Below are 23,037 nucleotides of genomic sequence, written 5' to 3'. Positions count from 1 at the left end.
AGGCGTGTTATCTTTTTGTTGGCATTTGTGCATCTACAGCTATCGTCCTGTCGCCGAAAGAAAAACTATCGAACAATGTAGCTCGAGAAAGCGCGGCCATTAAAGGGAATCCAGACTTCAGAGTCAGACTTCAAAAGTCGCCGGAATCTAATACGGATCGCGAAGTATTTTCTGCCTCTAGTATCCAACTACGATGATTCATACGCATCCGTATAACTCTTTACAGTCGATTAAGACAGCTGGATTGATTAACACGTGCCAAACTTTGAATTAAATTCCTTTGGAAGACATTCATTGCCACGCCAAACCCCTCAAATTGATTACGAAAACGAAACTCTGTTCTTAGACAATTGGAAACTGGCATATCGACAATTTGCCGTAGGAAATTATTTTTACAGCCTCGTTAAAATTCAAGAAATTTATTTTTGGATTTATTTTCTTTACTATACAATCTTGAGAATTAATTTTTCTATCTCCTTAGTGAACAAATTATGTCACAACGTATCATTGTACATATTTGTGAGCTACTCAAACCCAAATGAGTTATTGTTTAAAAAATTAAATTAAACTGAGTTGTTATACAAATCATAATAAAAATGATAAAATTAAAATTAAACTTGGTATTAATACATGAAACAAATTTCCTTTTTAAATAACCTATTCATTCACAAAATGTTAAAGTGAGCTTCTTGTTCACAAATATCTCGATAATTGTTGAGTTTAGGGTAAACAAAAATTTAATACATTTTTATAGAAAAATCCAAAATCGTTCTAACATTTTATAGAGCCGTTCGCACATCATCATATACCTAATTATTATATAAACCATCTTTTTATCGAAGGCTCAAGAGTTATTAGAAGCAAAAATAAATAAAACTTTTCTAATCCCAAACGAAATGTTTGAAGAAGTTTGTTGATGTTTGGCGATACTTTCAAAGAATGAATTATGTAAAAGAACCGTTCAAAAATAAAATTTCTGTAATCATTTGAAGAAGTTCGTTGATGTTTGAGCGATAGTTTCGAAGGGGTACGTCGTTTCGCGTGACAGGTTGCCCGTTTCCGTTTCCATCGGAACCCTCGCCGATTAATTAAAGGCGCCCCGCGTGACCGGGGTGAGAATATGATAAAAATGACCGGTTATTAAAGTCACGGAGTTCTCACTTGCGATCCTCGACGCCCGCTGGAATCTCGCTCTATTTATCGGCTTTACGATTATGTTGCCGCGAAATTCATAGCGCCGGTTTACACGTGCAATTTACGCGACTGGAGAGCAAAGAGAGCGCGAGCACGCGGAATGCCGCATGGTTTCGTTGAAGTCCAACGATCCTCCCTTGACGCGTGGAATCGCGCCGTTCAACTTGGGCGCCACGTGTTCGCAGAAAAGCCACGTTAGTTGTCGGTGCCATTATCGCTTCAGCTACGATACTAATTCCGACGAAAAACGGCAGGATAACAGTCGTACCGCTCGACACATCAAGATTCCCCACTAACGTGCCTAGCGATGGGATCAACTATATTGCAAGTATACTCAAACAGACGGTTTTAAATCGTTTGACAATATGTTTGTGTCGTTTGTTTTCGATGAAAAATAATTGTTTACGTCATCTTTTATAGAAACGAAATCAATTACCTGTAAGATGGTTAGAAGTTTGATTGGCGCCATTTTGCGATACGATAAACTATTAACCCTGTTTTCAGAACTCAGCCAAACAATGTCAAACTGCGCTGTTCGACGTTTCATGTACATTTACATTTGAATAGAAAGAACGTATGATATTTATTATTATAAATTAGTATAATACTATTTTAATATTCGATTTGGGCCAGTCATGGTACAAAAGTGTCGTGTTAGAGTGTTTGAAGTTGTTGAAGAAAGTCTTGAGAAACATAACAGAAGTTGAAAATAAATATATTGCAATAAGAATATTGGTCAATTGACAAAGTAAAATGAAATTTGAATAAATATTGTACGAAGTGTGACCCACACTTGAAAAATGTACGATCTGGGCAATTTACGTTTGTCTAAGTTTAACAAACTTCGGAAATATATGCAGAGAGAGACGAAGATCAATGAACCACACTCGTGGTTCGAATATTGGTATAGTGATTTTTATCTCTGTGTAAACTTGTCTGTAGTGTTTGTTTTCGTTTGTGAAGTCTTCTTTCGCTAGTTGTTCTCTGTTTTCAAGAATCTTGGCTCTCGGAGCGGGGACCAAGACCGAATTGGCTAGGAACTGCTTCCAGAAATTGAAGCAGCTGTTACGTTGTCATGACCTGATCTTGGAGACTCGTTCGCGTGCCATAAGGTACTGTGTCACAGCTGTTTTACTGTATGGTGTACTAGGGCGGACGCTGAAATCGGTTACAATGAATGAACTCGCGGCTCTTGAACTATGTCTTTGTGAAGCGAGACGTTGAGCGTTTCGAGGATTGATGAACCGTCCTGTCAACCAGTATTTAAAAACACGAGGAACCCCTAAATAAAGATACAAACTATCTGAAATATATATTCTTTTCTTTTGGTCTGTCAAGTTTTATCATTTTCAACTTAATGCAATTCGTGTAATTCTGTACTCTTTTCATATCCTCAGAAATCAATTACAGTCTCTCTTTTTACGTTCTAACAATTTAATTATTAAGCTCTTTCGTGTAGGTAAAAATAGTATTTTGCAGGTTCTAAATATTGTAACTAGGAGAATTTATTCATTATTTTCTATGTACATATCGTCTATCACGATATAAATAATGTTCTGCTTTGTCAAAAATTAACTATAGAATAAAAACTGTAAGAAAGACTCGAAGTACGGTTGAGAATCAGTTTTGAGGCTTAAGGTATTCGTTTTAAAAATCATGACTGTATTAACGTATAAGATGTTCATCTTAAGAGTCACGTCTGTATTGAGATATAAGATGCTCGTCTTGAGAATCATGACTATTTTGAGACGTAAGATGTTCACCTTAGGAATCATGACTGTATTGAGATGTAAGATGTTCATCTTAGGAATTATAACTATATTAAGGTATAAGATGTTCATCTTAGGAATCATGATTGTATTAAGTTGCAAAATGTTCATCTTGAGAATCATGACTATTTTGAGACATAAGATATTCTTCTTAAGAATCATGACTATATTGAGACATAAGATGTTCATTTTATGAATCATGACTGTATTAAGATATAAGATAACGAATCATGAGATTGTTCGTCAGTAAAAGAGTTAAAATCGATTGGTAAAATCTAGTGTGCAGTTCCCAGACTCGACTCGCGAATCCTGGTGAGCGTTCGCGGCGTGTAGCGCATTTTCTCGTGTTCCCAAAGTGGTTGGGAATCGAAGGGGGGGCGGGGGCCGATCTCGTTGTAATTTGTCGGCTGAACGAGGGATCGCTCCATCGTCCACCTGGCTGGTTTGCTAATGAACTAAACTTAACTAAAGGGAACTCGTTCACCGGCGCCTTATCAATAGTCGTAATCCAGCGCCGCGGCCGAGATCTGTGGACCGAGAGTAGAGAGTCGGACTCCTCTCATCTGCGCGGAAGATAGGAGAATCGTGTCGACGAATGGCCGTGTCCGGCAAACAAATTGCAAGATACCCCATGGTAGCTTGTTACCGACTCCGCCTCTCGCCCCCCTTCATCTTATATTCCTTTCTCTCCTTTTTCCCGAATGGTCGACTCTCCTTTTCATCCCTTTTTCGGCCGTCGACCATTCTTTTTCGTATTGCCAGTTGTTTCCGTTCTCCCTCCTCTTCGATGCAACCGCCTTTGTCGCGCGGATCGACGGTGTCCTTCTCCAGTTCGGTTAAATTGATGTGGGAATCGGACCTCCGGACGTCCCGGTCGTTCGTTTCGTTCTGGATCGATGGGGGTTGCCTGGTTTTACACGGTTTTCGGAAGCCGCCGCGGTGTCCTCGCCGCCATCGACAAATTTTACCGAGTTTGATGGCTCCCAGAAGTGATTGAACGATGTTGAATAGCCTGTCGATCAGCCGTGTCGTGGGGATTTGAAAGTTATCCGAGTTTACTTCCCGCGAAGATTCTTGAATGCTCTTGATATAGAAAGTGGTTGCCTCAGACTAAAGGAACAAAGGAGCGGAAGACAAATTGATCCGGTTAAGAATATTCGAGTTAGGTTAAGGTTCTTTTGCTACTGTGTCCTTGGTAATCTACAGACTTCTAATATAAAATGTCTAGCAACTATATTCCAAACGTAGACTTCTGCTACTCAAATTGACGAACTCAACCCGGACCTTCTTGACTGTTCATCGACAGTTGTCTTCGTCAGAAACGGATTGCTGTTTCCCCAGATCGATTGTGCAAGTCCTCCAAATTATCAGCGCCATTAATCCCTCCTCCTTCATGGTAACAACTTAGCCCCGCCACACACACACCGGTTGCAAGTATCTGAGGATACTTTTGGTAGCAAAAACATCAACAAACGTTGGATTCTGTGCTGGTGGTAACATAGATCCAAATCAACGACGCGTATTATCGAGGTATTAAGCATTTTACTTGAGGTAAGGGGTAGAGGTATCGAGAAGATGGCAGAGAGACGCGATACAAAGATTCAGAGATCTATAAGACAAAAGGGAAACAAATAAAGACGCAGCTTTAGGTTCGCGAAGTGACTCGACATCGGTGGTAGTTGCGTGGGGGAGGGGAGGGGGAGGATGGATGGGGGGGTTTGGGGGTAGAGGGGGGAACGGGAGGAACAGGCGCTCGCGCTTTGGAATGCTTTGAAAGACCGCGAGCAGCTCTTGGCTAGAGCTTCTCTCTCGTTGGCTGCGAGATGTCGAGGACGCGGACCGTTTCGAAGGAAGCCAGCGCGCCTCGAGCGAAAGAGAAAAAGCAAAGGAGGAAGAGACGGCCGTCGTGGACAGGCTTGCTTCGATTAATTATCACATTGTCGTCCGGTCGACGCTAGATGCTTCAGCGTGGTAATCTATGGAAGATTCACCGCGTCGCGGTTTAATCCTCGAAACTTTTGCTTCTCCATTTGCTTTTCATCCCCTTCGCTTACACGAGTGCGAATTATTGTCTGGTTTAATTGAACCGATGTTAGGCGGCCTCTGTACACGCGGAGAGGGCCTTGGAAAATGGTTGGAACGATATTTTGCATCCGGACTCTAAGTACGATGGCCATCTGTAATAACTGTAGCTAACAGTTTTGTTGGTAACTTTGGATTTATTTAGCTCTTCGAAACTCAGTTTTGTCCTATTTTACTCTCAGTTACTGAATGAAGTTACAGGACAAATTCTTTTAAAAATTTTCTAATACAGATATTAAGGTGTGTTGATATTTGGTATCAAGACGTAGTAACTTTATTTTGTTTCGGCCTGAATGCAAAATAGGGCAGTTTTTTAAAAAAGGGACAAAACTATGTTTTGAAACATTCTTTTTAAAATTTTATTAAATAACTACATGTGTAATTAAGAAATGTCATTTATACTATTAAAATAATTCAAATTAGTTTTCATTACGTATTATTTAGAATTTGTCTAATTTAATTTGAATCTAATCCAACATAAAGCCACAGACGAGGTATACGAGTAGACCTTTCACCTAATGTGTATTTCGGCCCATTTTTCTGGGGCTCTAGAGCCCCATTACCGTTTCCGTGTCACCCGCAACATTACCAACAGATTTAGAAATGAACACAAGAGGAAGTGAGACAGAAAATGAAATTACAGAAATTTTATTATTTTTTAATGGAATGAAAGCTGTATGGTCCATCATTGGACATTACTCGATTAATTCCATTGGAGTAATTAAACGTTTAAGATTATTTAAAGATTTCAAGGTTATTAAAACACCTAAGGCTGTATCTCATTGATACGAACACTACAAATCCCCTATTTTTTATTTTAAATTGTAATACATCATTTATTTAAAAAATAACTAGGGAAAAACGTATTTGCCACTCGAAATCAGTGTTATCAGACCGCGCATCGGGGGCCTCAGGAACTCCTCATTCCGCTTTCACACACTATGCCCAATTGCGTGTACATGAGCTCGTAGAGTTTCGGAACAGTCGAGAAGAACAGGCTGATACTCGCTTTCTTTCTCGCTCTTGCAACGCTGACGTCGCTTACATTTCCCGAAAGCAGGCAGAGACATCAGACGAAGCCCCGGATACACTGGGGACACCTCATTCCACTTTCTCACAGTATACCAGATCACACGTACGTGAGATCGTAGAGTTTCGGAGAGTCGACAAAGGCAAACTGACATCTGCCCTCCCTTTCGATTCTCCGAAGCTGCCCGAAGTACTTTCGGACCGTCTCGTGGAAGTCGAAAGAGGAAAACTTACATTTGCCTTCTCGCTCTTGAACAACTGAAATCCGACCTCACCTCAACGGCATACGATTTCAAATCTCGACTGCCCCGTATTTTTACTTTTCGATCTATCTAGGCTCACATAAGCAAAGTACCATAATGAAAAAGATTTTGTGAAATTTTTTTTACGGAAATGCACGTTTTAAGGCTCCCTGATCATATTTCAATTATTGAAAAAAAGAAATTACTTTTTTTTTATTCAGATGTATGAGCGTACATATGTATATTATTAATACGATTTCTCAAAACCAAAATACTTCAGGATTGAAAATTAATAAACTAAAATGAGAGTCCACTTTTTGCCAGTATCGTGCACGCTGTAGCATTTTTTAATAAATGTTCTTCTTTTTATAATATGAACAAAACAGAAGAATCAATTGTTGCAGAAATTAATTAATAATGATTTTCCTCGATATGCTTTGAGATAACTAACTAAGCTTCTGCTGGTCTCTACATGCCTCTACTGGTCACTACTTGTCTCTGCTGGCCTCCGCTGGCATCTGTTGATCACTACTGACTACTCCTGATACTTCTGACAACGTATAACGATAACGACTGACTACTGCCAGCCTCTCTCAGCCTCTGCTGGCCTCCTCTGACCGCTGGTGACCACTCCTGATACTTCTGACAACGTATAACGTTTACCACTGACTTCTGCCAGCCTCCGCTGGCCTCTGGAGACCGCTGTTGACCACTCCTGATACTTCAGACAGCCTATAAGGATTAATACTTGCTATTGCTTGTTCCTGCTCGCCTCCGCTGACCACTCCCGATACTACTGACAGCTTATAATGATTGCTACTGGCTTCTTCTTGCTTCTGCCAACCTCTGCTGTACCCTGCTGACCACTGCTGACCTTTGTTAACAACTTCTGATTTGATATATACGTATGGAAGCTTTGTATAATGTAAATCTATAACACTAAATGATACAATTTCTAAAAATTCTGTGTTCTCATCATTTTTACCTTTCTTTTCCTCTCCAAATCATTCGCTTAATTATAAGATACGCGCCACTCCTTCGCAAGGCCACCAACATTTTAGAAAAATTCTGGACGCTTTGGAAATCCGGATGGCCTGGACCCAATATCGAATGTGGGCCAAGGTCAAGGTCAAGGCCATTCGAATTTTAGAAAAATTCCGGACACTTTGGAAATCGGGATGGTCTTGACCCAATTTCAAAAGTGAGTCAAAGTCACAGGCATTTCAGAAAACGTTCTGGGCGCTTTGGGATTCCAGTTTTAAATGGAAAAACAGTTTCTTATAACTAAAGGAATGATTTGTAGAGGAAAAGAAAGGTAAAAATGATGAGAACACATAATATTCCTTGAAATTATATCATTTATTGTCATAGATTTATATTATACAAAGCTTTAATACATATAATATCATGCCAGAAGTTGCCAGCAACGGTCAGCGGTGGTCAGCAGAGGAAAGCTGACGTCAGGAAATGCTGACAGAGCCAACTGAGGCCAGGAGATACTGGCGGGAGTCAGCAGAGGCTGACAGTAGTCAGTAGTAATCGTTGTACGTTGCCAGAAATATAAGCGGTGGTCAGCAGAGGCAAGCAGAAGCCAGCAGAGGTTGGCAGAGGCTGGTAATAACCAGTAGTAATCGTTATACGTTGTCAGAAGTATCAGCAGCGGTCAGCAGAGGCCAGCAGAGGCTGGGAGAGACTCGCAGTAGCCAGTCGTTATCGTTATACGTTGTCAGAAGTATCAGGAGTGGTCAGCAGCGGTCAGAGGAAGCCAGTAGAGGCTGAGAGAGGCTGGCAGTAGTCAGTCGTTATCGTTATACGTTGTCAGAAGTGTCAGAAGTAGTCAGTAGCGATCAACAGATGCCAGCGGAGGCCAGCAGAGACAAGTAGAGACCAGTAGAGGCATGTAGAGACCAGCAGAAGCTTAGTTAGTTATCTCAAAGCATATCCAGGAAAATCATTATTAATTAATTTCTGCAACAATTGATTCTTCTGTTTTGTTCATATTATAAAAAGAAGAACACTTCTTATTAAAAAATGCTACAGCGTGCACGATACTGGCAAAGACTGGACTCTCATTTTAATTTATTAATTTTCAATCCTGAAGTATTTTGATTTTGAGAAATCGTATTAATAATATACATATGTATGCTCATACATAGGAATAATAAAAAAGTAATTACTTTTTTTTTTCAATAATTGAAATATGATGAGGGGGTCTTAAAACTTGTATTGCCGTAAAAAGAAGTTCACCAAATTTCTTTTTTCATTATGGTACTTTGCTTATGTGAGTCTAGATATATCGAATAGTAAAAATGCCTGGACAATCGAGATTCGAAATCGTATGCCGTTGACGTGAGGTTGGATTTCAGTTGTTCAAGAGCGAGAAGGCAAATGTGATCTTTCCTTTTTCGACTCCCACGAAATGGTCCGAAAGTACTTCGGGCAGCTTCGGAGAATCGAAAGAGAGGGCATGTGTCAGTTTGCCTTTGTCGACTCTCCGAAATTCTACGAGCTCACGTACGTGTGATCTGGTATAGTGTGAGAAAGTGGAATGAGGTGTGCCCAGTGTACCCGGGGCTCCGTCTGGCATCTCTGAAAGCAGGCCTGGGCATCGCCACCCGTTCGAATTGTCAGTAAACGACAAAAGCCATTGTGACTGACAGACCTTACATTTCTCGAAACCAGACCTGGGCACTTTTTGAAGATTCGTTGACTTTCCACACCAAGCGACCATGCGCTATATACAGATACATATTATACATGCTAGGAACTATAAAGTTGTATAGCTTTCTCTGTATGCCTACTTTCTAATAACATGGGAAAATTTTAAAATATAAAAAAATGTAAGAATACTTTAGAATGTTTGCAATGGAGAATTATTGAAGGAAAATGAATTGATTATATACATACATATGTATGTATATATCGGACACATCCCAAACAAACACGCCGCAAACATTAATGAGAACAAAAATGCCAATCTGTCCTTTTTTTTAAAAACCCCGCAATTGATCTTTGACTCGCAACTCGTCCTCTTCATCTAGCAATTATAATAAACGTAGGCTTATTAAAATTCGCAATAATAACAAAGTTATAGCCACTTAGAGGGAAGAGTACCCAGCGGTTAATAATCATACTAGATATTTTTAATGCGTTTTTCTCGAAACCATATTTTCGAAACTGGCCGACATAATATCACAAATTCAAATTGATTAATGAATTTGAAATTTATAGAGACATGCCTGTAAATATAAATTAATTGGAAATAAATCAAGTTAATCTACATTCAAAGAAGAAAGGCTTGATGATGAATGTAGAAGACTGAAGATGATTTTTTAAGTGTTTGAAATAAATCTGAAACAGAAACATATTTTACATAATACAGTTAACTACAATTTATTCCTATCTTCTGCAATATAGAAAAGATTTTATATTGTATATTTAATTTTTATTTTGATTTTAATTTCAAGCTTTAGCCTGTGGTTGGCTATGTGGTGCAAATAAAACACGCACGCTATTGCTGGGGGTTGTGTCTTTTTATTTCACACGAAACCTCGCGACTCATTCTGTTATCCAACTAGCGCTTTTCGCGTTTTCGATCGCCTCGCTCGCGTCTCTGGAAAACAAAAACCGATCCCCTATTTCAGGGAAACGTCTATGCGTCACGTCCAACCATTGTTGCCGTGGCGAAATCGACTTTTTCGCCTTCGCCTTCGAAAAAGATTCAGTAAAAGAGTTTCCTTCATTGAAAGAAGGAAAATTTTCCAGTCTTTTATTTTCAGCAGGGGCGGTGTCAACTTCCATTCATTTCCATTTGATTGATTTTATTGAGTCAGCGTTTTCTTAAATTGCTAAACAAAGAGGATAAATGGGACAGTATTTAAAAATTTTTTCAGATTTTAGAAATTTCAAATTACATTGAAATTCATTCGGTTGTTTAGACTCAATCGTACTAATAGTATAAATATGTGAACGCACATCCATAAACATCAATACTAATTCAGTGAATAGTTTGTCAACTGACCGCCATCTATGAGAAGAGGCCGCTAAAATCACCTCCGAATTTTCAGATCGGTATGGCAGTCAGATTGGGCCACGAAAGTTTGTAAGATGAAAGGTCTACTCGTATACCTCGTCTGTAATAAAGCTATCAAATTAGTCTGTAATCTATGAAACTGTATGAAGCGAAATTTCGTCGTATTTCTAGTGATATTCCCTAGAAACAGCGACATCCAGAAAGAACTACATACATACATAATGGTACTAAATGAAAGCTAACTTAACCCAGGTTTCTCTTTTATTATCCTTTGGACAATATGATAACTATGTTACTGCCGGTCAGAAATATACAAAATTTTATTCGAATAATAGATAACCAATAAATTGAACATGAATTCCAAATTCATATAGTTGAGGTTAAACTCGAATTCAATTCCATAAAATTAGTCTAAATTCATTTGCTAATTGAGTATACGATGTTAATAAACCAGTAGTGCATTCTTTTCTGGTGTCAGTTACATTTGTATACTATTCCACACTGATTTCTACATAGTATCTGAAATTTACACTATTGATTTACGTATTTCATTCTCATTAGTGGTACGAGCGAGTGTTTGCACAATTTCAAGTTTTCTCCTATTGCGATGTCTTTCTTATGTCATTTATCTTTCACACGACCTCCTGCGGAAAGTAGGGGCCAACCATATTCGCAAGATACGACGTTCAATGCATTGTATCGTTCACATCGCATAAATATGGGACTGAAACAAAAATATATAATTGTTACGATCGTATCTAGAATAGAGAACAAACTCGAAGTGATTAATTTTTTTAAAGCGAATGCTACGTCCAACGTTGTGATTCTTTTTTGTAGTTTATTCAACTACATTTTAGTCATACATTTACGTTTTTTATACAATTTTAAGTAATTATTTTTTTCTGTTATATCGATCGCAATAAACAGATATTAGAAAAATCATATCAATTCGGGTGGACTAAAACCAAACATTTAGAAAAATTCTTATTTAGTATGTTTATCGTTATCGTTAGGTGTCAAAATAAATAATTTATATTGGAAATTCACGAAACGACGAATGTTGAAACTGAAAGTTCCGTGAATTTTGTATCTATTTTAATAAAATTTTTTAATAAAAAAAAGTATGATACGTTCGACGTAAAAATATAATTCTGGTATTGATGAGAGCTAGTAATGTGTGGAATAACCTGTACACACAGAGCAATTGACCACGTGGTTTTTGAGATTCTATCTACGCCAAGTGAGACATTTTCGTTTCGAGAAAAACCGTTAAAGTGGTATACTTGAAAGCATTACACGCACAATATTCGAAATTTTTTTTCCTAAATTTAACAGTGTATTCTTAAATATATGTATCACAGAGAAACGATCCTCTTAACACGTTGACTGCCAGATCAAACCTCTCGAATTGTCCACGAAAACGATACTTTGTTTTCAGACAGCTGGAAACTAGCTACAATTTCTAGATCCATTTTCTTCAACGCCTAATCTGGATCATCGTAGCTCTAAAAAATTTGAATTTTTGGAAAACCGCGGTTTTCGATAAAAGAACGAATACACATTCGTCTCCATTGTATTACACGTTTCTCCAACTATCCATCGTTACAATTTCTCCGGTACAAATAAATATACCAGAACTGATGGGAGTCGAGACGCTAATGCGATGTAACCTCGTCCAGAACAAAATACTTGCCGATTCTCGGTCGATGTTTAACGAAGATTCCAGACGCTCGGAACTTCGGCTACTTCGCCAACTCATTCTACTTACCTGAGGAGCCCCGTTGAGCCCCAGAAATATCCGCTCTCGCCTCCGTGGAAGCTCCTCCTACTCTCCGGCTAAGGGTTCCCGTCGAAATCGGTTTCCTGAAGTTCGCGTCAAAAAAGGGTCCCGACGATCGGTTGTCGGCGAAGTAGCGCTGAAAACGAGGCGAGCCGGGAGCGAGTTTCTTGCTGACGGCGATACCCAAGTTCATGATCAATTGCACGTTCCCCGAATGCCGGCGGTCATCATTCGGCGTCGTTTGCTCCGCGGACGCCCGGTTCTCGCTCTTTGTGGATCACGCCAGTGATCTACTACCCCACGGAATGCCGGGCCCCGGGTTTATTATAGTAGATAATGATAACATCTCGAAGGCGTAGCCATTCGCGTATATTCGCGAGAGAGTGGCTTCCCTTTCGTCCCACGCGTACCACCGTCGGTCGCCATCAGTCACTGCATACATCACCGTCAGCTTATTTTCGTGCGTTGCACGTTACGCTGCTGATGTATGGACGTAATTGGTTAGGCGGGGTACGCGGTCGGCTCAATATACACGCCAAAAGGCTGCTTGTCAACGACGAACGGGGGAGGATCCGCCGAGACGACAAACTGATTGGAGGGATGAGAAACGCGAACGTCATACTGACTTTGTTGGATGCACGAATATTATTTGTTTCGACAGACGCTGCTCTACCAGGACTAGCCAACTGCTTTGGCTACTGTTGACGATTCGGGATAACTCTAGTTCTGATCTCAAACGTGCACTATCATTCAACATAGTCTCTTTCCAGGCCTACACACTAGGTTAGAACGTAAAAATCAAAATTGTGAAAGTATTTCCTAATAGCTCTACTAGGATTTGCCAATTGATTTGGCTACTGTTGAGAATTCGGGATAACTCTAGTCTTAACTTCAAACTCAATTTGAATGTTATCTACATAATTTTTTAGGAACGTTCCCTATCTTTCAACATAGACTTCCAGGCCCACACACTAGACTGGAACGTAAAAATAAAAATTGTGTAAGTGGTTTCTAATAGTGAACAGCCTTTATTCTTTCAGGTCAGGCCTCCAATAGCTAATTTCTAAATTTTGTCCTCAATAAACATTAAAGAGCGTCTTAGGTATGCTTTATTCCTCATGGAAACATGTTTCACAGAGTTCTTCTTTTCCTTGCTTCACAGTACCCCACAGAACAAGTCTTCCATTGACATATATTCTGGTCTAAATATATCATGTTCTTGTTGTTAACTAAATCAAAATTGATTCTTTTGCCATTTTGCCCTCCAAACTATCAATATAGACTTCTGACATCCTTCATTAGCAGGAAATGAGACTTTATAGGTAGACATCTTGTTGGTTAGAATTTTTATGTCTTCCCAACATATTGTTCAGCAATAAACAAACATAGTTAGACAATAACTATCCAGAAATTGCTTCTATTGTTAAGGGGAACACAAGTGTTATGTCTCTAGAAGGATCTATTAAAGTGAAGTGGAATATTGGAATGGCCCAAGGAGAAAGAAAACCCAAGTGAAAACTTCTTTTACAAACTAGAAACTGGCATTTTCAATCAAATTTTATACTGTGGAATTAATGTACTTCGTAATGCAGATCTGGTAAATAAAAGGAACCACTCAAGAATCGAAAGGTAATTAATAGCAAGTTTTAGTCTTGAAATAACAGTATCAATAATGAAGATGTCACACAGCCATTCTCACAAATTAGTTTTACAATACCTAAACTCATACCCAATCAAAAACATCGAGAGAAAGAACAAATACCAATGTGCAACAATGAAGAAATCACAAGCCATTGTCACGAATTAATTTTGCAATTGCGATACCTCGTTGGCGCGTGTGGCCAACAATTCCTACGATTATGAAAGAGGATCAGGCTCCTGGCAAACTGTGTCGTGCCCGATAAATGGACCATGCACGTCCCTCGGACGATTTGCCAGGGTTAAACTTATACTTAACTTCATGCACGCCCATCTGTCCGACCGGTCTCATTCGCAGGGGCTCGCGCAACAGTAATGGCTACCACGACAACGTACGCAACTGCAATTGCGTGTATCGTGCCGTCGAATGATGAGCTTTGGGTATGCGTTCGCGTCGCACGGACACGCATACATCTTCTCGAGCGATTGCGATCGTTCATTAGCCAGTCTGAAGCTCTAATTCATTCTATAAACCGTCTAGTTTACGCAAGGGACAGCTCTCGACGTGTCCAGACGTTTACCCCGCCACTTTGCAGACTGTGGCTCTCACCCATTCAATGCGTACCTTTGCTAAAGTTAAATGTTAACCCTTAGAATTACAATTGAAACCGTAATCAGTCACTGAATTTATCTTTCAGTTGCTCATTGATGAGATCAAGGTTTCAGAAATTCGTTTCTCGGTTTTACTACTAGTCGAAATCTTTCTTATTCAGTTTTTAATGTAGTCTGATTCGATATCGTATGAGAAGAAGTTAATAAAATGATGAAATGTGACAAATAATGACTGGTGACTACCACAGCCGCCGCCAGAGGGCTGCGCTCAACTTATCTCTCTCACAAGTGCTCGACCGGCCGTCTATTTGTGCATATACACAGCTTGACGGACCATTGAGTTTCATGGCTTCTGAGGCAGAGCCTACTAGAGTTCGATAAACTAACTTATTATAGTTGATAATTATGGTAGAAGCGAGTCAATCAAAGCACAACAACACAAAGGGGCCACTTAACTCCACAAACTTTCATTCGGTTTGACAATCAAGGAATTATACAAGATGAGAATAATACCACTTAATATTCTATGGGGAAAAAGGAGAAAACCTCCTTAACCTTAATTGTCATAACACAAACCTTTTCTGCCTAATATAAATTCCGTCGAAGTTACAGACTAAGAATCTTAGAGCCAAACAATTTGCCAAAATTGAAAATAAAAAAATTTTTGTAGAGCTGTATGAACAAAGTCTTGCATTATATCTGAGCGTTTACTATCATGGCAGAGTTCGAATGTTACCTTGTGGAAGGCCAATCACGGTGGTTCCTCGATTTGCCAAGGTTCAACTTGTAATTCATGCACAGCCGTCTGTCTGGCAGATTTATTTACGATAGTTCGCGCAACAATAATGGGTACCGGGCAACGTATACGCGGCTGCAATCGCTTGTCCTTTATCATCGCGTCGGGCAGGCATGCACCTCGCGCGCACCAGCGTTTCTTGGATCATTACGATCGTGTTCGGTGCGATCTCGAGGATCGATGTACCAGGCGGTAGTCGACCCGTGGCGTTAGATAGAATTCTAGGTATAATGAATATCGGCCGGGTCCCGTATTCGTCTCCCCCGATTTATCTTGTTGCTAATATACGCACAGCCAGGAACACGGAATTAATTCGTACAGGTTTCGCTTATTTCGAAGATGGAGTCGTGGCAATCAACCGGCGAAGTGATGCAGGAAGCGACAATAACGCGCCGCAAGTATTTTAATCTTTCAGTGGGCCGCATATTTCGGTTATAAATTGCTCGAAGGATTGCTACAAAATGAAATTTTCGGAAAGGTGCCAGGTTCAAATAGCACCGCGACGGGGAATTTCTTTCGTAGACTGCCGTGAGACTGAGATTTTATCTGGCGACTCATTTTACAAATCCTTATACTTGTAGCCTGTCGAACCAGGAAGAACACGAGTACATAATTTCTTGAAAACAGTATGAAGACAGGGATACCAATTTTTTAAAAATTATTGATGGTATTTTTCATACAAATTTTTATATGTAATTTTTACCCCCTCCATGTTTACTTCTTTCCTACTGATGTATGGGCATCCAGGAAACATTCTTCGATGGGTGTCTCTAACGTGAGGAATGGGTTCTTAAATGTCACGAAATACGACATAGTGTTTGGATTCGACTGATAGTAGTTGGTGCAAACTTTCATCAAACTCGACGTGTGACAGATCGGGATGTTCAGTTCCAAGTAGATGATTTCGACAAACCAAGTAATGGTTATGTAGATCTACCTAGTGTTGCATTACCTAAACATAAACATACTCAAACATACCTAAACATAAATATTCCAAGAAATGTACAGTATACAGAGATGCAAATAAGAATAAATTTCTTCTCTTCTATCTCTGGTGGTACGTAGATCAACTTTTAGAAATCGCAATATTGTTATTCTTATTCTGCCTACTATAATTCATGTAAAACAATTTTGCGAACAATTGAATTTATTTTCGTCGTGTGTCACCTTTCCAAAACAGATTGACCCTGTATTAACCAGTCTTTAAAGTTATCTTTTTAAACATAAATCCATCAAATAAAAAATTATTCTTATTATTATTGGAGGAACTCGGCATGCTTTCGGCTACGTAATTTTATCTAGCGTCTTCTGTTGGTCGGTGGCTATCGTGGCCTGGTCGCATCGCGGCGGGAGTCGAAGGTCAACAAATTGACGAGCGATCGAAAGTGAACGGCGGTGGGTACACACAGACTAATGAAAAAAATTACTCACACGGTCCAAGTGATCGCGATGATGGGGAGGAATACTGCCAAGTAAATGCCAGTGGGTTTTAACGACGATCGTCGAGATTTCCCGCTGCGTCACTGAGACCAGATGCGTCCTCGAACTTCTGGAGATGGGATCAATGGTTATGACGAAAATTATATAGCTTAATATGGACGACGAAGTTAGCAGAAAGGTGGCACTACCTCTGATCGCCTGGACTCAGCTATTATATCGTTTTTAAAGATGAACGCTAGCCAAATATTAAATAATATTTAATTTATAATATTTGAAACAAAAGAGACACTAAGAAGGAATCTTCTAAATTTAAACTTTGGCAGTAAAATAACATTTACCTTTCATAACCCCATGTACAGGGTGTTCGGCCACCCCTGGGAAAAATTTTAATGGGAGATTCTAGAAGCCAAAATAAGACGAAAACCAAGAATATTAATTTCTTGATTGAAGTTTCATTAAAAAGTTATTAAAAAATTAAGTTATAAAATTTCAAATCATTCTGGAAAAATTATTTTCGGTTGCGGGGCTCAATTACAATCATTTTTCGTGAATAGGCACACTCCCAAAATCCTGCGCATTTTCGAGACAAAAATTCAGAGCGGGCGAAACTTTAAACGTTAATAACTTCTTAACGAAGCCTCCATCAGCAAGTTGGTATTCTTGATTTTCGTCTTATTTTGGCCTCTAGAATCCGCTATTAAAATTTTTCCCGGAAGTGGCCGAACACCCTGTATATCATGTCAGAAGTATCAGAAGTGGTCAGCAGATGCACACAAAGACCATCAGAGGCGAGCACAGAACAGCGGGAGGCAAGCAGATGCTAGCTGTAGCAAATAGCAATCGTTATACGTTGTCAGAGGTATCAGGAGTGATCTGCAGTGGTCAACTGAAGCACGCAGAGACTAGTAGAGGCAAACAGAGGTTAGCAGTAGTCAGTAGCAATAGTTATATGTTGTCAGAAATAGTCCTCAACGGTGGTCAGCAGAAGCCAGCAGGAGCCCCTAAGGGGCAGCAAAGGCCAGTGGAGGGAAACTAAGGCTAGCAGAGACCAGCAGGGGCAAGCAGTAGCAAGTAGTAATCGTTATACGTTGTCAGAAGTATCAGGAGTGGTCATCGGTAGTCAATAGAGGCCAGCAGAGACCAGCAGAGGCAGGCAGAGACCTGTACATGCTTGCAGAGGTCAGCAGAGGCCAGTAGAGACAAACAGTAGCCAGTAGTAATCGTTATACGTTGCCAGATATATTAGAAGTGGTCAGCAGTAGTCAGCAGAGGCCATCAGAGCCATACAGAGGCAAGCAGAGGCAAGCAATAGCAAGTAGTAGTCTTTTTACGTTGTTAGAAGTATCAGGAGTTGTCACCAGTGGTCAGCAGAGACCTGTAGAAAAATTCAAAAGTACATGCTACTTTATGATGGACTATACCACTATCAACGACCAGAATGCCCAAGCTTGTCGAGAAGTAGTTCGTTCCGTACAACAGTAGATGGCGTGCCAAATATAATAGATCGAAAAATTGTTAGTTTTATTTAACTTTCTTATATGATTGTTATGTACGTTACAAGAAGGCAAATGTGAGCCTTTCTCTCTCAACTCCCACAAGATGGTCCAAAATTACTTGGAGCAGCTTCGGAGAATCGAAAAAGTGGGCATTTGTCAGTTTGCCTTTGTCGGCTCTCCGAAACTCTACGAGCTCACGTACGCGTGATCCTCCGTGTGGTATCTCTGATAATCGCACGTTTGAGTCGTTGGTCCAGTCTCTGGGGAGTAAATTACAGTGTAAAAATGACGTTGGCCAACAGGAACGGCAAACAAACGGACTTGGCGGTAGGAATGTCTCGATCGAGAGTCGACGGCGGGACGGCGCGGCGTACCGAGGCCCGGTGCCATCTTTCGATTCGGCGTGGCCGAATAGTTGGCTTGCTCGCGAGCATGATGCGGAGCGGGCGAAAAAATTCGAGCAGAATGCCATGACCCAGCGCGGCATTTGCATCCCTAGGATCTAATGAATAGCGAGCATTACGTCCTATTTGGTCTCGTTGCGACCAGCCGTGACGATGCCAATGCGCATAGCATAGCTCTCGCGCTATTTGCAGTCTGCCCGGCCCCGGGGGTAGGGTGCACAATGGACGCCGACGCCTGGCGTCGGTATGTGCTCAATGGAGGCTTATCCCTCTTCTAAGGACGTCTCTCGTACGATTTACCTACTAAACGTCAACCCGGACGAGCGGCGTTCGCTCGGCGGATTCACGGGACGAGCAGACGTTGGTGGGAGCCGGAGGGTGGTAAAATCCCTCGGATTATCCGCGCCGTTCACATTCGAACGTCCAGGCGTTTCGTCCATAGGCATTTCATTGTCGACGGTCTTATTGGGTCTATCATATTTTGGAGTTCGATCCAGGGATGTTCGATTAGCGTAAAAATTAAGGAAACGTACAGTTACTCGTATTTCTACACTATACAGGGTGTTCGGCCACCTCTGGGAAAAATTTTAATGGGAGATTTTACAACAAAATAAGACGAAAATCAAGAATAACAATTTCTTGATTGAGGCTTCGTTAAAAAGTTATTAACGTTTAAAGTTCTGCCTGTAGAACGGCAGTCTGCAAACAGCTGCGTGCACATGATAGAGAACCACTAGGACTGACCTGCCTCAACCTGTCGCGCTCACGTAGCTGTTCGCAGATTGCCGTTCTACAGGCGGAATTTTAAACGTTAATAACTTTTTAACGAAGCCTCAATCAACAAATTGGTATTCTTGAGTTTCGTCTTATTTTGGCGCCTAGAATCTCCCATTAAAATTTTTCCTAAAGGTGGCCGAACACGCTGTATGGTGAATCACTATACAGGGTGTCCCAGCTAAAGTGTGACAGTCGCGATACTGCAATAACTATTGATGATACGGAAAAATTGTTTATATGAAAATTGCAGGATAAAATAGGATCTTTATTCTGGCGTAAACGGAAATTTTATTTATGTTATTAATTTCAAAGATACGATGATGAAATTTCGTTTTTTAAATGGAACTATATATTTTTTTTGGATCATGCGATAGTGTTTTTCAATACGAATTCATTAACCTGCAATTTATTTACCCGATTTTCATTAGTTTTCAAGATATAGCGCTTGGAAATTTACTGATTTTCGGCGAAGACGTCTCGGCTTGAGTGGCAAGTCATAAAAGCGGCCCTATTGTTGCGCTGTTTGACTCCGCCTGTTGAAACCGATAGCAAGGGTCTACGCTCGGAACGGCAGACCCGAAGAGTCAGAAACATGAAAAGTATTGCCCATCACGATTTAAGTTTGTCGCATCGAGGATGGGGATGTCGTTAATAATTTGGATGATTGGAACATTTATTTAAATGTTTTAGCTGAATTTTATTATACAAAAAATTTATTCTACGTGTCTCCTGCTATTCGAAATACATGTTTCAATTCGTTTTACAAGTTTCTTTTCCACGTTTATTAGAATGTCCATTGGAATTTTTTTCTGTGGAGTTATATTAAACAACAAATTTACAAAACACCAGTACGAAGCACCGCAGATTTAAAAGAAAGAATTAAAACTGCATGTGAAAGTATTCCAAGGGATGTATTAATAAACGTGGAGAAAGAATTTATGAAACGCATAGAAATATGTATTTCAAACAGCGGGAGACATGTGGAATGAATTTTTTGTATAATAAAATATTTTCATATATTAAAATTAAGTTATGTCTTTATACCTACCTTCAGCTAAAACATTTAAATGAATGTTCCAATCATCCAAATTATTATCGACATCACCATCCTCGATGCGACAAACTTAAATCGTGATGGACAATACTTTTCATGTTTCTGACTCTTCGGGCCTGCCGTTCCGAGCGTAGACCCTTGCTATCGGTTTCAACAGGCGGAGTCAAACAGCGCAACAATAGGGCCGCTTTTATGACTTGCCACTCAAGCCGAGACGTCTTCGCCGAAAATCAGTAAATTTCCAAGCGTTATATCTTAAAAACTAATGAAAAACTGGTAAATAAATTGCAGGTTAATGAATTCGTATTGAAAAACACTATCGCATGATCCAAAAAAAAATATATAGTTCCATTTAAAAAACGAAACTTCATCATCGTATCTTTGAAATTAATAACATAAATAAAATTTCCGTTTACGCCAGAATAAAGATCCTATTTTATCCTGCAATTTTCATATAAACAATTTTTCCGTATCATCAATAGTTATTGCAGTATCGCGACTGTCACACTTTAGCTGGGACACCCTGTATGTAAATTGAAAGAAACTTGTTCTCCGTATGAATTCTTTTGAATTTATTCCGGTTACTTGACACGTGTAGTTAATCAACGTTCGAACAAACTGTTTTCTATCATTTATTTTGTAATTTCGATTTATCGTATTTCCACTCGTATTTGTAGACTATAATGGTGATTCACTATAAATAGAAACAAGTTCGTTTCCTATTAATTGAGTTTTTGAAGGAGGTATAGATCCATTTTTTTTTTAGCCAGGATATGTCAGTGTGGGCACAATATCTATTTGTTTCGTATGTATTAATAAAAATTAACGTGTGATTATAGTATTATTCACTCACAATTAAATAGAATACATATACAGTTTTTACTCAAGCTGTTGAAAATATGGCTTGTTTGAACTCTGATAATTGGAAATATTACAAGGATCGATAATAATTGTGCATAATGTATAAACCATCGCAGAAGCGTGTGAAAATTGCTAAGTGAAAGGACATTGCGTAATTTATCAAGATACGCGAAAGCAATGGTTCACATTCTACTCAAACCGTGACTATCTTAATCACCGTGCGTGTAAACACTGAATCATTACTAAAGTTTATCTCCCGTCCATTTATTAAGAGACATCTGGCAATCTGGCAATCGTTCGAAAAACATTTGAAACGTACAATTTGCATACTGCTGTTGACAATTTAGTTGCGAAATAAGATACACTATCGTGTCAAATACTAACAGTGCGTTGTTTCGATCCATACAGCCACTGAGTTTTCCTCCTTTTCATATTTTTAAATATTTTTACAGCTAAGACAATTTTAATATAATATTCATTATATTAAAAAAAAATTAATTCCCTGTTTTATTGTTATTTGCGTATATAAAAACCTGAATATTTCTCATAATGATACTACTATCAAACCTACGCAATTTAAAAATTTTTTTAAATATTTATAGAAGAAAATAATTACAGAAATACAGTTATACATGAGATACACATACAGAAATACATAATTAATATACAATAAACGTTTATTTTGAATTTAAAATACTAAACAGACTCGTGAAATAAATAAAAAAATGAACACAAATAAAGTAAAAGAATGCACGTACAACATTATGTTCGCAAAGTTTTGTTAAACTTTATCGAAAAAGTACACGTCGTTCGTCTATATTTATAGTCGTTTATTAATTTTAATTCTTCGATGAAAAACTGAAGGAAGAAATACTTTTTTTACAGTTGAACGTTCACCAAAGATCGTTAGAGGCGGCTGGTCTTGAAATTTGCGGTGCCAGCGGAAGTGTTCCGCAAGGGCAGCCCAGTAGTGCGGGTTCCGTCGGTTCAGCGCCGAGTCCAGCATCACCGAGACCAACCCCTCAACCGCGGCCACCCCTTGCAACAACCACTTCTCAACCCTCGAGGACGTTGGACGACGACAGATCGACGGACGGTGAGTCGAGACAAGAATTTCCTAAAGTCTACAATTTTCAATATTATGCTGATATTCTGTATAAATGAACTGATATTTTATAGAAATAAATTTGCAACGGTAGTTAAGTGACAAAGGAATTTTGTACAGTATTAATTGTATAATGAGACCAATTTCTTTTCTCTAATGTCAAGCTCTTTTGAACTATGATGTTAGCTTATTGGTAAAAACATACAATTATTTAATCTTAACGTGTAAATATGAGTATTACTTTCAAATAAATTACTTTAACAAATTCACTGCCAGATCAAATTCGTATAATATTCTGCAAGTAAGTTTTATTTCAGTACTAAAATTCTATACTTTATTTCTCTAAACATCTCAACTTGAGAATTAATTTTTCAGGCTCCATAGTGGTAAATATTAGGTGTACAAATGAATAATCCAATTTTTTCAGCCACATTTACTGTTTATTTTAAATGAAAGTAAATTGAATTGTTCCATCAAAGTATTCGCCGTTACTTTCTACTAACTTTAAGCCATCTTTCAGGCAACTGATGAATTCCATCTTGGAAAAATTTTACGTTTTTGGACCCGATAAAGTCGTCAAGCCATTTTCGGATCTCATCCACTGATTGGACGGGCATATCGGATAAGGTGTGTTGCATCGACCGGAACAGGTGATAATCAGATGGAACAATGTCTGGCGAATACGCCGGGTGCTGCAAGACGTCCCAGCCAAGACTCATTATGGT

At 39.3% G+C, this 23,037-nt stretch overlaps 1 protein-coding gene across 2 annotated transcripts in view; it reads left to right on the top strand.

The window, feature by feature from the left end:
* LOC122400469 (protein vestigial-like) overlaps positions 1 to 23,037 on the top strand; it is a 159,265-nt gene that overhangs the window by 91,075 nt on the left and 45,153 nt on the right. For both annotated transcript variants that reach the window (XM_043401958.1, XM_043401957.1), the window contains exon 2: positions 22,093 to 22,303. In XM_043401958.1, coding sequence (XP_043257893.1) covers positions 22,093 to 22,303 — 211 coding nt within the window. The remainder of the gene's footprint in view (positions 1 to 22,092; positions 22,304 to 23,037) is intronic.

This window comes from Colletes gigas, unplaced genomic scaffold (genome assembly GCF_013123115.1).
Source record: "Colletes gigas isolate AHSC1104 unplaced genomic scaffold, ASM1312311v1 Colletes_gigas_Sc00018, whole genome shotgun sequence".
NCBI lineage: Eukaryota > Metazoa > Arthropoda > Insecta > Hymenoptera > Colletidae > Colletes > Colletes gigas.
The sequence above is the reverse complement of the archived record's forward strand: the minus strand, read 5'-3'. Positions and strand labels throughout refer to the sequence as shown.